The sequence below is a fragment of the Pan troglodytes genome, chromosome 3 (assembly GCF_028858775.2).
Source record: "Pan troglodytes isolate AG18354 chromosome 3, NHGRI_mPanTro3-v2.0_pri, whole genome shotgun sequence".
NCBI classification, from domain to species: Eukaryota; Metazoa; Chordata; class Mammalia; order Primates; family Hominidae; genus Pan; species Pan troglodytes.
Genome location: NC_072401.2, coordinates 49,375,205 through 49,393,029, shown reverse-complemented (window position 1 = coordinate 49,393,029; position 17,825 = coordinate 49,375,205). Strand labels below are relative to the sequence as shown.

The 17,825-nt window shown below is 35.8% G+C and overlaps 1 protein-coding gene across 5 annotated transcripts in view; it reads left to right on the top strand.

Annotated features, from left to right (window-relative positions):
- CFAP299 (cilia and flagella associated protein 299) overlaps positions 1-17,825 on the top strand; it is a 692,782-nt gene that overhangs the window by 482,382 nt on the left and 192,575 nt on the right. Inside the window, exon 5 of one of the 5 annotated variants that reach the window (XM_063809507.1) lies at positions 15,779-15,904. The exons of the other annotated variants lie outside the window; for them this stretch is intronic. Coding sequence (XP_063665577.1) covers positions 15,779-15,823 — 45 coding nt within the window. The 3' untranslated portion in view covers positions 15,824-15,904. Of the gene's footprint in view, positions 1-15,778; positions 15,905-17,825 lie in introns of those variants that run through there. 5 annotated transcript variants of the gene reach the window in all.

Here is a 17,825-nt window from a genome sequence, read left to right as displayed (position 1 = left end):
TTTATGGTTTGGGGTTTTACATTTAAGTCTTTAATTCATCCTGAGTTAATTTTTGTATAAGGTGTAAGACAGGGATCCAGTTTCACTTTTCTGCATATGACTAGCCAGTTTCCCAGCACCGTTTACTGAATAGGAGATCCTTTCCTCATTGTTTGTTTTTCTCAGGTTTGTCAAAATCAGATGGTTGTAGATGTGTGGTGTTATTTCTGAGGTCTCTCTTCTGCTCCATTGGTCTACATGTCTGTTTTGGTGCCAGGATCATGCTGTTTTGGTTACTGTAGCTTTGTAGTGCAGTTTCAAGTCAGATAGCATGATGCCTCCAGCTTTGTTCTTTATGCTTAGGATTATTTTGGCTATTCGGGGTTGTCTTTGATTCCATATGAAATTTAAAGTAGTTTTTTTTCTACTTCTGTGAAAAGTGTCAATGGTTGTTTGATGGCAATAGCATTGAATCTACAAATTACTTAGGGCAGTATGGCCGGTTTCATGATATTGATTCTTCCTGTCCATGAGCATGAAATGTTTTTCCATTTGTTTGTGTCCTCTCTGATTTCCTTGAGCAGTGATTTGTAGTTCTTCTTGAAGAGGTCCTCCACATTCCTTGTTAGCTGTATTCTTAGGTATTTTATTCTGTTTGTAGCAATTGTGAATGGGAATTCATTCATGATTTGGCTTTCTGCTTGCCTATTGTTGGTGTATAGGAATGCTTGTGATTTTTGCACATTAATTTTGTATCCTGAGACTTTGCTGAAGTTGATTATCAGTTCAGGGAGTTTTGGGGCTGAGATGGTGGGGTTTTCTAAATAGAAAATCATGTCATCTTCAAACAGAGACAATTTGACTTCTTATCTTCCTGTTTAAATACACTTTATTTCTTTCTCTTCCCTGGCCAGAACTTCCAATACTATGTTGAATAGGAGCGGTGAGAGAGGGCATCCTTGTCATGTGCCTGTTTCCAAAGGGAATGCTTCAGGCTTTTGCCCATTTAATATGATATTGGCTGTGGATTTGTCATAAATACATCTTATTATTTTGAGATATGTTCTATGAATACCTAGTTTATTGAGAGTTTTTAACATGAAGGGATGTTGAATTTTATCAAAGGCCTTTTCTTCATGTATTGAGATGATCATGTGGCTTCTGTCTTTAGTTCTGTTTATGTGATGAATCATATTTATTGATTTGCATATGTTTAACCAACCTTGCATCCTGGAGATGAAACAAACTTGATTGTGGCAGATAAGCCTTTTGATTTGCTCCTGGTTTCAGTTTACCAGTATTTTATTAAGGATTTTTGCATCGATGCTCATGAAGGATATTGGCCTGAAGTTTTCTTTTTTTGTTGTCTCTCTCCCAGGTTTTGATGTCAGGATGATGCTGGCCTCATAAAATTAGTTAGGGAGGAGTCTCTCCTTTTCAATTTTTTGGAATAATTTTAGTAGAAATGGTACCAGGTCTTATTTGTATCTCTGGTAGAATTCAGCTGTGATTTCATATGGTCCTGGGCTTTCTTTTTTGGTTGATAGGCTATTTATTATTTCCTCAGTTTCAGAACTTGTTATTTTTCTACTCAGGGATTCAATTTCATCCTGCTTCAGTCTTGTGATAGTGTATATGTCCAGAAATTTATCCATTTCTTCTAGATTTTCTAGTTGATATGCATGGAGGTGTTTGTAGTGTTCTCTAATGGTTGTTTGCATTTCTGTGGGGTCAGTGGTGCTATTCCCCTTATCACTTTTGATTGTGTTTGATTTTCCCTCTTTTCTCCTTTATTAGTCTAGCTAACAGTCTATCTATTTCATTACGTTTTCAAAAAACCAGCTCCTGGATTTGTTGATTTTTTGAAGGGTTTTCATGTCTCTATCTCCAGTTCAGCTCCAATCTTATTTCTTGTCTTCTGCTAGCTTTGGGGTTTGTTTGCTCTTAGTTCTATAGTTCTTCTAGTTGAGATAGTAGTTTGTTAATTTGAGCTCTTTCTAGCTTTTTCATGTGAGCATTTAGTTCTATAAATTTCCCTCTTAACAGTGCTTTAGCTGCATCTCAGAGATTATGGTATGTTTTCTCCTTGTTCTCAAAGAACTTCTTGATTTCTGTCTTAATTTAATTTTTTACCCATGAGTCATTCAGGAGAAAGTTGTTCAATTTTCAGTTGTGTGGTTTTAAGTGAATTTCTTAATCTTTAGTTCTAATTTGATTGTGCTGTGGTTTGAGAGACTATTTCTCATGATTTCAGTTCTTTTGCATTTGCTAAGGAGTGCTTTACTTCCAATTATATGATCAATTTTAGAGCAGTGCCATGTGGTGGCAAGAAGAATGTATATTCTATTGTTTGGGGGTGAAGAGTTCTCTAGATATCTATTAGGTCTACTTGATCCAGAGCTGAGTTCAGGTCCTCAATATCTTTGCTAATTTTCTCTCTTGATGATCTGTCTAATATTGTCAGTGGGGTGTTAAATTCTCCCATTATTATTGTGAGAGAAGAGTCTAAGTCTCTTCATAGGTCTCTGAGAACTTGCTTTATGAAACATTTGCTACTGTATTGGGTGAATATATAGTTGGGATAGTTAAGTCTTCTTGTTGAATTCAACCCTTTACTATTATGTAACGCCCTTCTTTGTCTTTTTTGATTTTTGTTGGTTTAAAATCTGTTTTGTCAGAAACTAGGATTGCAACCCCTGCTTTTTTCTGTTTTCCATTTGCTTGGTAAGTTTTCTTCCATTCCTTTATTTTGAATCTATGTATGTCTTTGCACATGAGATGAGTCACTTGAAGAGAGTATACCGACGAGTCTTGGCTCTTTATCTAGCTTGCCATTCTGTATCTTTTAATTGGGGCATTTAGCCCATTTATATTTAAGGCTAGTGTTGTTATATGTGAATTTGATCCTGTCATCATGATGCTAGCTGGTCATTTTGCAGACTTGTTTATGTGGTTTCTTCATAGTGTCACTGGTCTCTGTACTTCAAGGTGTTTTTGTAGTGGCTGATAATAGTTTTTCCATTCCATATTTAGTGCTTTCTTCAAGAGCTCTTGCAAGGCAGGCCTGGTGGTGATGAATTCCCTAAATATTTGCTTATCTGAAAATGATCTTATTTCTCCTTTGCTTATGAAGCTTGGTTTAGCCAGATATAAAATTCTGGGTTGGAAATTCTTTTAAGAATGTTGAATATTGGCCCCCAATCTCTTCTGGGTTTCCACTGAGGGGTCTGCTGTTAGTCCAATGAGTTTCCCTTTGTAGGTGACCTGGCCTTTCTCTCTGACTGCCCTTAACATTTTTACTTTTATTTTGACCTTGGAAAATCTGGTGATTATATATCTTGGGGTGGATTTTCTCATGGAGTGTCTTACTGGGGTTTTCTGCATGTCCTGAATTTGAATGTTGGCCTGTCTTGCTAGATTGGGGAAGTTCTCCTGGATGATATCCTAAAGTATGTTTTCCAACTTGGTTCCATTCTCTCCATGTCTTCGAGGTACCCCAGTTAGTCATAGGTTTGGTCTGTACACAATCCCATATTTCTCAGAAGTTTTGTCCATTTCTTTTTATTCTTTTTTCTCTATTCTTGTCTGACTGTCTTATTTCAGAAAGTCAGTTTTCAAGCTCTGAGATTCTTTCCTCTTCTTCATCTATTCTGCTATTGATACTATGATTGCATTGTAGAGTTCTTGTGTTATGTATTTTATTTCCATCAAGTTATGTTCCTCCCTAAACTGGTTATTTTGTCTATCAGCTCCTGTATCATTTTATCATGATTCTTAGCTTCTTGGTATTGGGTTACAACATGCTCCTTTAGCTCAGTGAATTTCATTATTACCCACCTTCTGAAACCTGCTTCTCTCAAATCAGCCATCTCAGCCTCAGCCCAAGTTCTGTGCCCTTGCTGGAGAGGTGTTGTGGTCATCTGGAGGAAACACACTCTGACTTTTTGAGTTTCCAGCATTTTTGCATTGATTCTTATCTTTGTGGGCTTATCTAGCTTTGATCTTTGAGGTTGCTAACCTTTGAATGAGGTTTTCCTGGGAGAGACCCTCTCTCCCAGGGTCTACTGACCTGTTGCCAGCCTGAACACACCTGTAGGAGGTGGCTGGGGACCCCTATTGGGAGGTCTCAGTCAGGAGGAATGGGATCAGGGACCTGCTTAAAGAAGCAGTATGGCTGATTTTGGTAGAGCTGGTGTGCTATGTTGGGAGGGACCTTTCCTCATGCAGATCTTTTGTATTCTCCAAAGCTGGCAGTCTGGAATGGCTGAGTCAACCCAACTGCAGAGGTGGCAGCTGCCCCTCCCCCTGGGAGTTCCATCTCAGGCCAGAGCTCTAATCTTAGAGCCCTAGCCATAGAACCATAGCTGGAGTGGCTGAAGCCCCTATATCAAGCAAGGTCCCACTCAGTGAGGAGGAATGGATCAAGATGCCACTCAAAGAAGCAGTCTTGCCAAAATCCAGAAAGGCAGTTGTGCTGTTGTGGGGCACTCTTTCTCATCAGGACCATTTGTATTTGCCAAAGCCAGCAGGCTGTAATAATTGAGTCTACTGAACTGCAGAGACTGTGGCCCCCTCCCCCACCCACTGCCCCTGGAACTTGAACCCTGCCTCAGGCAGATTCCAGCCTGTTGCCATTGTCTGGCTGGAATTCTGAGCCAGTGGTTTTTAACTTGTGAGGTGCATTAGAAGTGGGGCCCACAGAATGGTGCTGCTTGGCTCTCTGGATTCAACCCCTTTTCTAGGGATATGGACGGATGTATTTCCTGCCTTGCCAGGGATCCTGGGGCCAGAGTATGTAAAACTTCTCAGTTTCTGTGGGTGCCTGAGCTGCTGCTCTGCTGAGACTCCACACAGCTCTGTGTATCAGACCCAATGCCCTGGTGGCATGGGCTCACAAGGGGATCTCCTGATCTACAGGTTGCAAAGATCTTTGAGAGAAGCATGGTTTCAATCACTCACTGCTTCCCTTGGCTTTTGGGGTGGGGCTACTTTGGCTCTGTGCCACTCCCCGGTAGGCCATCTCCTCCACCCCCTTCACTTTTCTTCCTTCTCCATGAGTCGAGTTGTTTGGCTAATCAGTCCCAATGTGAGAACCTAGGTATTTCAGTTGAAGGTGCTGAATTCACTTGCCCCTTTTCATTCCTCTTCCTGAGTGCCACGGACCACAGTTGCTTCTAATCAGCCATCGTGCATCCTCCCAGTTTTCTTTTATTGTGTTTCATTGTACTCTAAATATATATATATATATATATATATATATAATATACTATATATATGAAATACAATATATATATTTCATTAAGTTTTCATGATATGTATTTTTCTTCCTTTTCCTTTTAATATATTTATGTCTTTATACTTAAGGTGTGCTTTTTTGTAGACAGCATATAGTTGGGTTTTGCTTTTTTTATCTGTTTGAAAATCTCAGTCTTGTAGTGGGATTATATAACTTACACTAATATTATTACTCATTTAAATGTGGCAAAATCTGTGACCTTACTAATTGCTTTTTATTGTTTCTTTGTACCTCTTCTCTGCCTCCTTTTGTATGAATTAAGTATTTTTATAATTTTATTTTATCTCCACTATTGGCTTTTCATTTATATGGCCCCTTTAAATCTATTCTATTGATTACACTAGGTTTTAAAATATAATATATATCATTACGTTAATGCCTATTTTTAAATAATATGCCACTTTGTCTATAGTGTAAAACCTTACAACAGATTATTTCAAATTCATCCTCATCCTTGTGCTATTATTGTCATACATTTTGATTTTACATATGCAATAACACATAATACACTGATACTGTCCTTTAGCACGTTTGTATTGTAAAGCAAATGCAAATATTAAAAAAAACTATTAATTTTATAAATGCCTTCCCTTATTCCATTTTCTGTTTTCTTTGTTAATTTGTGTAGGTCTAAGTTTTTGTCTTGAAAAATATTCCTTATGCTTTAAGAACTTTTAAAAATATTTTGTTTAGTGAAAGTCTGCTGGCAATGAAATGTCTCTATTTATTTTTGTCTACAAAAGTATTTATTTCTCCTTAATTTTTATAAATATTTTGGGTGATTTTATAATTCTAGATTGACATAATTTTTTTTCTGTGAGCATCTTAGAGATATTACTTCATCATCTTATGGTTTATATAATTTGACTTATATAATTCTTCTGTAATTACTATTTTTGTTCCTCTGTATGTAATGTGCCTTTTTTCTCTGGTTGTCATCAAGACTGTCTCTGTCTTTGGCTTTAGTAGTTTGTATATGATATTGGTTTTTTGTTTGTTTTGTTTTAATCTGTCATGATTGGTGTGCTCTGAGTTTCTTTGTGATTTAGTGTCTGACATTAATTTTGGAAAATTCTCAGCCATTTATTTCTTCAAATATTTCTACTGATTTGTTTTCTTTCTCTTCTCCTTTTGCAATTCCTGTTACACATACGTTGGACTCTTTGATAATGACCTGCATGTTTTGGATGCTTTGTTGTTTATTTTTTCCCTCCTCTTTGCTCTTCAGTTTGGGACATTTCAATTGAATTTTCTCCAAGTTCACTGATTCTTTTTTCTGCTATGTCAAATCTAACGAGGAACCATTTGAAGGCACTTCTCATCTCCTTTTCCATGTTTGTTTGTTCGTTTTAGTTTTAGCATTTCCATTTGAATATTTCTTATGGTTTCCTTCCTCCTGCTAAAATTACCCCCCTAAATCTTCATGCTCTCTACCTTTTCCACTAGAATCTTTAACACATTAATCATAGAAATTTTAAATCCACTGTTAGATAGTTCAAACAATACTGTTATATCTGAGTCTGCTTCTGTTGATTGCTTTGTCTCCAGTCCCTGAGTTTTTTTCCTTGGTTTTTTGTATGCCTCGCAATCTTGTGGTTTTTGTTGTTGTGGACTGAACATACTGTGTGGGATGATAGAGACAAGAGTAAATAGATTTTATGCCTAGAAATCGGCACGCCTTTCCTTCTGGTAGCCCATTGGTGTGAAGAGTTATTATTAGTGCGCCATGGGCTTCAAATTTTTGTAGTATTACCTTGTATTTAGGGTAGAAGCTCATTTCCTAAAGGGTTTGTTTCAATATCTGCTCCACCCTCACATTTAGGTCTTTCCTTTGTACGATGTCTTAGAGTGTTTTCCAACAAGCTCTTGTTCCTCTACCGAGAGTAAGACCACTGTTCCTTAATGCTTGCTATCTTGCTGTGGGTAGGAGATAGAAGCATTCTTGATTGTACTGATTAAGCCTTGGTCTTAGGCAGCATTTTGTCAATGAGTATTGAAGAAGAGCCATCTCAGTGTTTTGTACTTCCATTCTTCCCATTGTAGTAGGTTTTCAAGGGGAAAGTGAGAGGATGGATCTGGCTTTTTTTTTTTACAGTGGTTGCTCTTAAACTCCAATAGATCTGCACATTTTTGGAGGCTTTCTCATGACTCTCATTGGTCTTTTTTGCAAGAAGAGCTTGAGAACGAGTATAAATTATGATTTTTTTCTTGTGTCTGTGGTTTCCAAGTGCTCTACATTCTCTTGCTATCTCACACCTGGTCTTCAGCAATTTGTTAAAAATGCTCTTCTTCCAAGGGTTCATTGGTACCTGCTCCAGGTATGCATGCACTTGCACTCTGTCTTTAGAGATGCCTCTCTTCTATTAGATTTCATGTTAGTTACTTGGTTTGTGATTTTAACTCTCCAGTGAGTTCAGGAAAAGAGTTGTGTTTGCATATTGTTCAAGGTTTTGTTGTTGTAAGGGAGGAAACAATGTTCTTTCCTACTTCCTATGTGAGAATAGATATTAATTTTTAAGTCATTAATTGTCAAGACACAACAAGAGATCTTGTCCCAGAGATCTGGAGTTTAATAAAAGTTTAGTCTGAGGTTTTTCTAGGTGAATATTAATCAAATGAGATAAAATCTATTAATACTACAAAGAGGGAAGTGGTGGATATAAGGCAGTGGTGTTATTTCCCTATTATTTTTGTCTGATTATGTAATAGAAATAATCTGAATGGAACAGTATTTGGCCTGCTGCTTGAGAGACATGAGTAGAGCCAAGACACATTAGGCTGCATGTAAAATTGGCTCCTATAGAGTCAGTTCTAACAACAGCAACAAAAAAAAAGACAAATAAAAATTATGAGTGAGAAATGTTAAGCTCTTTGTAAGACATTAAAATTTAGTGCTTCCTCTCATTTTATTTGATTGACTTGGGAACTATTCTTAATGTGCTTTCAATTATAAATTATGACCAAGTAATTTGGGAATGAAATTAGAGAACCATTAGTCATGTAGAACAAATGCATGGAAGACTTCTTAGAGGATTCTACCATTTGACTATTAAATTCACCCTTTACCCTTCAGGGTAATAAGTGGATAATAAAAGTGACTGTTGAACTTGAGGGAGAGTAGAAATTCAACATAATCCAATTAATGGTAAATCCTAGATAAATCTTCGTCACTGCTTAAGAAACTCAAATGTTCCCTTTTCTAAGTTGTAATTCCTGTGCAAGGAGCAGTGCAGTTTCATTAGGATTCTGTGGCCAGCAGAAACATCCACCTAATTCATTTTACTAGCAAGTATTTTTACACTTCTCAGGAATAAATAAAAGTGATTCTGGCATAAACAGCACTGTTCCTTTCCTATGGTGCTTTTGGGAACAAAATGTTGGTCTCAGTTAGGGCCATCCTACTATCCTGCCCTGAGTTTTGATCATAAGAAATATTTGAGAGCTATAATATGTGGACTTTGCTTTTTCCATAGTCAAGAAAACATCAGTTACCCAGTTCTTTGGACATGAAGTGAATAGTGTATATACCCTGTTGGACCCCTCATTTTACATCAAAATATAATCTTTTCAATGTCCATCAATATTCCTATGCTTTACATTTTAGGTAGTTTTAATATAGAAAATAGTGGTGCCCATCTTGAGTCACACAATTCTCCATCAGAAAAACTAATTAGTATAATACTTTACTCTCTTTTTTGCTGATTTTATTTTTAATTTTCTGCACCCTAAGTCTTTTCAATTGTTAGTTTTTGTGAAGGATGTATGGTTTAGATGTTTGACTGGTTACCTTTGCACAGTGTCATTGGATTAATTTATCTTTATAAAAACTTACTGTGGTTTTTCTTTCCCTAAGCATGAAAATATATTTAAGCAAATTATTTTTCTATGACTAGCCACCATCAATGAACTTGAAACTGTCATTCAACAAATGAAATCAGTTGACAGACTCTTCAATACCCCATATCAGGGGTTGGCAAACTATGCACCACAAGCCAAATGCAGTCTGCAAGCTAAGAATGTTATTTACATTATTAGGCTTTTGTATAGACTACAAGCTAACAATGTTTCTTACATTTTTTAGTGTTAAAAAAACAAAAACAAAAGAATAACAATATTTTATGACACATACAAAATGACATTTAAATTTCAATGTCCATACATAAAGTAGAACAAAGCCACACACTCATTTGTTTATGAGTTATTTATGGATGCTTTCATGCTATAATGACTGAGTTGAGTAGTTGGTTGCCACAGAGCTATATGGCCCACAAAGCCTGAAATATTTATTATCTATCCATTTACAGAAAAAAATGTGCTGACCTCTGTCATATATAAAGTATCTAGCTAGATCAAGATTAGAAATATTTTAAAGATAAAATATTGTACTAAAGAATACATGATGCAAAGAGGTAAATGTTGTAATCATTGTCATAGAATTAATGGCCTCCTAAAATATATTGGATATTTACAAAATAATGTATTTGACATTCACGATTACATTAAGCTAACATTGATACTTCCCCAAGAATGTGAACACCACGGTTTGGATTTTAACCATTTCATGTGAAGAAAAGTTTTAGAAAAATAAATAAATAAAAGTTTAGAATAATAAATAAGATCACTCAAGCTTCACATTAGTTAGTACTATTTTTATATAATCACAACCTATCAAAGTTTGATTTTTCTTTTGTTCTGGTAAGTCAGCTTTTAGGCTCTCTTCATTAATTCACATAAGAGAAATTAGATTTCTTTTTTTAAAAAAACAAAATTGTAATTGGAAATAAAATGTAAGATATTTGATAACTACTGAAAGTTCAATTGTTTAAAATGTCCTATTAACCAAAAGATTGTTTAATATTCAAAGTTCTATAAAAAGTAATTTTAAAATTGTTTTTCTCATGATTATGAGCAATTAAATTTATAAGAAATTAGAGGACAAATGTTTCAAAGAGGTTAGAGTAGGGAATTTCTATTATTTTTACTTATATTTATTTATCCAAAACATTTTCTGATAGCTAACATGTTTATACCAAACTTATATTCTTTTATAGTCTTACTAATGTCAAGACAATCTTTCTATCCTGAAGCCTTCTATAGTTTCTTACCAGAGCTATGATTCCACTATTTGGTCAGTTAATCTAGTGGTATTAGATATTAGCAAGTTAATGTTGACATTATTTCGTTTTGAAACATTACTCTTTTTCACAAAGTCAGGTTTTTTGTTTTGTTTTTTTGTTTGTTTGTTTGTTTGGTTTGGTTTTTTTTTTTCATTTAAGCAGTCTCATTTGAACTAAATGGGTACTTCTGAAGCAGGATATTTCCCTGACCCCTTTGTGGGTGGGAACTGGAATGCATAGACTCTGGACCTAGCCGGGTGCTTCAGAGCCAGTAGGGAAAAACTCCACTCACTGGAACCTGCTGTGTTCTACCCCTCGCGGGAGGGGGAGCATGGGTGAGCAGGTGAAGGAGCTGGAGCAAGCACCTTTGGAACCTGGCAGGAGCATAACTTCGTGCAGGCCCTGTGGCAGTGACTGGGGCAGGCATGCCCGTGACCCCTGAAGCCCCAGAAGGAAGGTTCAGTGCCCCTTTAGCATTGCCGTCTATGGATGGCTTAGTGTTAACAGCTCTGTGGAGTGTCAGTGTGACAGCCTTTTGCACCTGGACCTGAGTTCTTGTCCAGCATCCAGGAGGAATGAGGTCTCACAAATGAATCGAAGATGGTAAATGTGGGGAATTTTATTGCTGAGGAAAGTGGCTTTCAGGGGGCAGGGGAGCTGAAAAGGGGACAGAGAGGGAAGGTAATCTTCTCCTGGAGTCTGGTTGTCCCAGGCCAGACGCCTCTCCAAAGCTATGCCTTCAAGCTGTCCCTCTGAAGTCAAGCTGCTTCTCTCCAATGGCCAGCCATAGGCTCCCATGTACAGCTGCTTCTCCTCTCTCTGCCAGCCGAGTCTGGGTTTTTATGGGCATAGGATGGGGGGAAGGGAGGGCCATAGGTAGTTTTGAAAAAGGCAATGTTTGAGCTGGAAAACAGGGATGTACGTTGTCACTTTGGGCCATGGTTCCAGGCTTGAGAGTGGGCTCTCGCCAGAGACCCACTCTCTTCTGCCCAGAATTTCTCTGTCTCCTGTTTCTATCACTTCCTCATAGACCTATGTTCCATAACATATTTATAATAAGAACCATAGAGGATAATAAGGAATGTCTAAATGACAGCATTTTGGTCTTAAATGATACTAATACAGATATATCAGCATTTCCCTTCCTAAAATGTTTGTTCATTTGATGGCAAAAAATGCACATCTGTCATGTGAAGGTATGTTTTCTAAGGCTAGCCAAACAGAATATTATATATCAAAGATGACCATAAAGCAGAGGTAAACTTTCTTAAATATGGGTAAAATCAGGACAAATTCTATTGGTCAAAATAAATCCTCTAAATATTAAAATGGCACAAAAATATTATTGATGTTTTCATACTATCATAGATGCTTATTCTTAAGATTAATCCTGGAAAAGAAATAGTGAAGTTCAAATTATTTCAAAAAATATACACATATTTAAAACATTACAATATATACATTTAAAAAATAAGTGATGGCCACAAAAAGACATAAAACTTGATTTGTGTAATATTCATGCCTAAAACTTCTTATTTTTTTCCAGCATGGTTCAAATCACTTATTTCACATCTATTATTTATTTATTTATATGATAAATATCTCTTATGTACTGACACCGTGTATAGGCTCTGAAGATGATGCAAAGCTGACCAATATATAGACCTGGTCTTCAAGGCAATCATGGTACACCAGGGGATACAGAATATGTACAATAACTACATGGCAAAATGTATATTAGGTAAGGTTATAGGAAACACGACTGAAAGTGGTAGTTTAAGGTCTGATTAAAGGGAAAGCTTTAAATGCCCTGGTTGTAGTTTGAACTTTATTCTCTACTCATTACAGACTTTTGAGTGGCGGGCAACTGTCATCATGGTTGTGCTTAAAAACCATGAAAGAAAAATGTGAGCAAGTTTTTATCTGTTTTGTTTTATTGTTGTATTTTTCTCCTTCTAATTACCATTCTCACCTATGTTAAGAAATGGGGAAAAGATCAAATTAGTAATGTTGACTATTGTATATCCATGGCAAGTTTGACACCACCATTATTTTATTTCTTTATAAAATTATTTTGTTGTTGTTAGAGTATAGGCCAGGCTTTCTAGTAAACATAGCAAACTGGAATTACTTGATGCCAGTTTTACAGAGACTTAATAAAAATAGAAATAATTATGACTTTACATAACTTTTACACTGAATTTATTTAGTGATCTAACTAATTCCAAGACAAATTTTCCTTAAGTTTATTCACCTAATAATAACCTATGTCTCCTTAAACGTGTTTTTTTTTTTTTTGTAAACCTGTGGATCTCATCATGGCAATTTTGTATTTGGGATTATGTTATACAGATGTTTGTCCACAGCTGCAGGCAGCCTCTTTGCAAGTCTTTTTTCTCTGGCCTTGGAAATGTATCCAGGGCCAGAGAAAAAATTTTATTTAGCTTTCTTTGATTTAGTCAATTTTATGCTTTTCATTAACTATCTATCTTTTTAAATTTCTAAATTCATTCAATTTTTTCCTGCAATAAAGTCAAATAGGAAATCACTAACCTTAATTTTGAATATTTGCATTTTTAACTTAAATCATTTAAAAATTAATATATGAAATAATATGAAAGAGAAAGAAATACATTAGTGATTATTTGTGTGAGACAGGATTTGATCAGAAAAGCAGAACTACTGTGAAAATAATGGAATAATGGATTCATTATAGGAATTAGACATAACTGTAGGAGAAGCTGAGGTATTGGTGCCTGGAAGGAAGAAGAGCTGGGCACAGAGCAAGAGAGAATAAAGACAAACTGGAGCCACCACCACCTCTGCATCTTTCCCACCATATGTAACCATAATGACGCTGAAAGTGTAATGGCCTTGTGCAAATTGTTCTCACACTAACTTTAACCAAGAGCTATACAGGGAATGAGATCCTGAGAAACATAGTTTCAGCTTGGCTAAGATGACATAGTACAAAACTACCACACTGCTATTTTTAAAGATCATATGTATATTGATTCATTTATCCTGCAATTATTAAAGAAGAAGTTACTACTTGCAGGCTGTTTGCTAGTTGTTGAAGATACAATTCTAAACAAGACCATCTCTTTTCCTCAAAGTTCAAATGTTTTCAAGAACACAAATATAAGAAACATGTAAAGTAAAATTTACAGAGAATTAAAGGTAAAATTAAGAGAGTAGATGAAGCCCTTGCAATAGAGTCACAAGGGAAGTCTTCCTGAGCAATGGGACATTTAAACTGATACCTGATGGATGGGTGCAGGTGACAAATGGGGAGGGAAACCAGGGAAGGAAAGTCACATGTGAAATGGCACAGAGTGAGAGACAGCATGTGTTGGGACAAGTGAAAAGTTTCAGTATACCTGGAATGCCGAGTCCCAGGAGTAATAGGTAATCATTGATGAACAAATTACTCTTTATTTTGTAAATTGGGCTATAAATGTATTTAAATTTTTCCTGCTCCAATACTCATTTTGATAGCAATTCAGTCATTCAAAAAGGCATGCCATTTTAAAATTTCCCTGACCCTAAAGTGTGCTTTAATTGGTATTATTGCCTCAAAACAGATGTTTTAGAAATAATTAAATCTGATGAAAACTTCATTTTATTGTAAATCTCTATTTAAATTTGTCTAGAAGTATAACATAAACAAGAACATGTGTTTACCAAAACTTTCTTTCCTCCTAGTAACAAGTTCTTTACTTCTGGGTGGTCACTATTGTGGTATTTGTTTTCATACAAAGAGAAATATAGGAAGACTTACTTATAAACTAAGAGACAGTGGAATTTTGCTTCAAATTACAATGCCAAAGAAACCACAATTATGCATTACTTCCTATAGTTATTAATAGCATGGTTGATCTTTAGCTACAATGATATACTGTATTTTTGAAGCTAAAATATTAATATATTTATATGGAAGGAGGAAATACTTCACTTTAGATTAAAATACACAAGCTATAAAAACTAGAATGTATATTCAATAAAGTATATGGCTGCAAAATATACATGGGAAAAAAGCAAAAGCTTTCATGTACAATTATAATTAACTTTATTAAAAAACTTTTATTATTGCATTAATAAGAATAAATAATTAGACAAGTGAATAATAACCAGACAAAGTCAACAAGAATATGCAGGCTTTGAATAATGTAATAAACTCCAATCAAATTTCTCATGGGAGCTTTGTACAATTAAAATGGGATTTTAATATTTGTTTTAAGTAATAACTTGTTATCCTAAGAAAATATTAGGAGAGCATAGAAGCACCTTTTATAGTAAAATAAATTATGAATCTACAAACACCAAATCAATATAATTTTAGTACAGAAATAGACAAGCAGTTAATGGAGAAGAATAAAAAATACAAAAACAGATTTCAGTGTTTAAGTATTTGTGTACATGTTTATATGTGTTTGGGATTCAAATATAATAAAAGCATAACTTTAAATCAACAGGTAATGGATTCTTTTATTGCTGAAGAATTTACTCATGGTGCTAAATTTTATTTTGGTATAAAATAAGTGAGAAATATATATATATTACATTTTATACAATACTGATAACCTCAGGTTATGTTTCAAAAACTGAAAACATACCTTTCCTTTTCTGAATGTTGATGGACTAAAATAACATGAAAAACTTTCATATTTCCATAGAAATTCTGACAGGAGGAAATATAACAACCAAAAATTTGACCTTGTGGATAAAATTGCAAGAAAGAAAGATACTAGAAATAAATAGTATATTTCACATTTTGCCTCAGACAGTCCTGTTGTCTGAGTGTCATACTTCCAAAAACATCTTGGTTTGGATGATTCCAAAAATTGTAAAGTGGAACTAGAAGCCCATTAACTATCAATGCACCTGGTCCTGGTATAGGGGGTGAAGTGTGATGGAAATAAGGTTAGTAATTTTAATTTCAGTAAGTTAGAGCATAACTTTAATTCTCATCTGGGAACAGATGAGTTCTAGAGCCAATCTAAGCAGAGGAATTGAGATCCTTGTACTGGGTCCATTCTGTAGGATTGATATACTGCTATATCCCCTTCCAGGAATAAAAGACTCACTTCAGTTATTGGGGATATGACTGGTGAACAATCTTTTGCTGTCAGCTCCCTGTGGGAACTGTCTCAGCCAAAGAGTGTTGTGTCACCAAAGCCACACTATTTTCCCAGGGCAGCCAGCATCCAATGATGGACTGACACAGGGGTAAAAAAGTCCTGACTTTTCCGCAATGGGAGACAGCTATAGATCCCATACCAACTCCAAAGCTCTACTTAGGGTCAGCTGAGGCAGCTGATGTAACTGGATCACAGCTCAACTTCTTTCTCTTTCAAATCTTATTTTCTTTCTTTTCTTTCCACAGGTGTTAATCCCAAGAACATTCCCTGACAAATGGCTTGAACACTAAGCTTTTTCTCTATCTGTTTTCCAGCAAACTCAGTCTATGATATGTACCCTCTGTAAAAGAGTGAGCTAGAAATAATCTGCCTTGAGCAACCAGGCAAGAGAAAGAAGTAAAGTGTATTTAAATAGGAAGAGAGAAAGTCACATTGTCTCTGTTTGCAGATGACGTGATTGTATATTTAGAAAACCCGATTGTCTCAGCCCAAAATCTCCTTAAGCTGATAAGCAACTTCTGCAAAGTCTAAGGATACAAAATTAATGTGCAAAAATCACAAGCATTCCTATACACCAATAATAGACAATCAGAGAGCCAAATCATGAGTGAACTCCCGTTCACAATAGCTACAAAGAAAATAAAATACCTAGAAACACAACTTAAAAGGGACGTGAAGGACCTCTTCAAGGACAGCTACAAACCACCTCCCAAGGAAATAAGAGAGGACATAAACAAATGGAAAAACATTCCATACTCATGTATAGGAAGAATCAATATGGTAAAAATGAGCATACTACTCAAAGTAATTTATAGATTCAATGCTATTCTCCTCAAGAATATCATTGACTTTCTTCACAGGACTAGAAAAAACTACTTTAAATTTCGTATGGAACCAAAAAAGGGCTCATATAGCCAAGACAATCCTAAGCAAAAAGAATAAATCTGGAGGCATCACGCTAACTGACTTCAAACTATACTATAAGGCTGTAGTAACCAAAACAGCATGGTACTGGTACCAAAACAGATACATAGACCAATGAAACAGAACAGAGGCCTCAGAAATAGCAACACGCATCTACAACCATCGAATCTTCAACAAACCTGACAAAAACAAGCAGTGGGGAAAGGATTCCCTATTTAATAAATGGTGCTGGGAAAACTAGCTAGTCATATGCAGAAAACTGAAACTGGACCCCTTCCTTACACCTTATACAAAAATTAAGTGAAGATGGATTAAAGACTTAAATGTAACACCTAAAACCATAAAAACCCTAGAAGAAAACCTAGGCAATGCCATTCAGGACATAGGCATGGATAAAGACTTCATGACTAAAACACCAACAGTAGTTGCAACAAAGCAGAATTGACAAATGGGATCTAATTAAAGTAAAGAGCTTCTACACAGCAAAAGAAACTATCATCAGAGTGAACAGGAAACCTACAGAATGGTAGAAAAATTTTATAATCTATCCATCTGACAAAGGGCTAATATCCAGAGTCTACAAGGAACTTAAACAAATTTACAAGAAAAAACAACTCCATCAAAAAGTGGGCAAAGGATATGAACAGACACTTCTCAAAAGAAGACATTTATGTGGCCAACAAACATGAAAAAAAGCTCATCATCACTGGTCATTAGAGAAATGCAAATCAAAACCACAACAAGATACCATCTCACGCCAGTTAGAATGGCAATCGTTAAAAAGTCTGGAAACAATAGAAGCTGGCGAGGATGGAGAGAAATAGGAACGCTTTTACATAGTTGGTGGGAGTGTAAATTAGTTTAACCATTGTGGAAGACAGTATGGTGATTCCTCAAGGATCTAGAACCAGAAATACTATTTGACCCAGCGATCTCATTACTGGGTATATACCCAGAGTATTATAAATCATGCTACTGTAAAGACACATGCTCATGTATGTTTATTGCGGCACTATTCACAATAGCAAAGACTTGGAACCAACCCAAATGCCCATCAATGATAAACTGGATAAAGAAAATGTGGCACATATCCACCATGGAATACTATGCAGCCATAAAAAAGGATGAGTTCATGCCCTTTGCAGGGACATGGATGAAGTTGAAAACGATCAGCAAACTAACACAGGAACAGAAAACCAAACACTGCATGTTCTCACTCATAAGTGGGAGTTGAACGATGAGAACACATGGACACAGGAAGGGGAACAACACACACTAGGGCCTGTGGAGGGGTGGGGGAGCAAAGGGAGGGATAGCATAAGGACAAATACCTAATGCATTTGGGGCTTAAAACCTAGTTGATGAGTT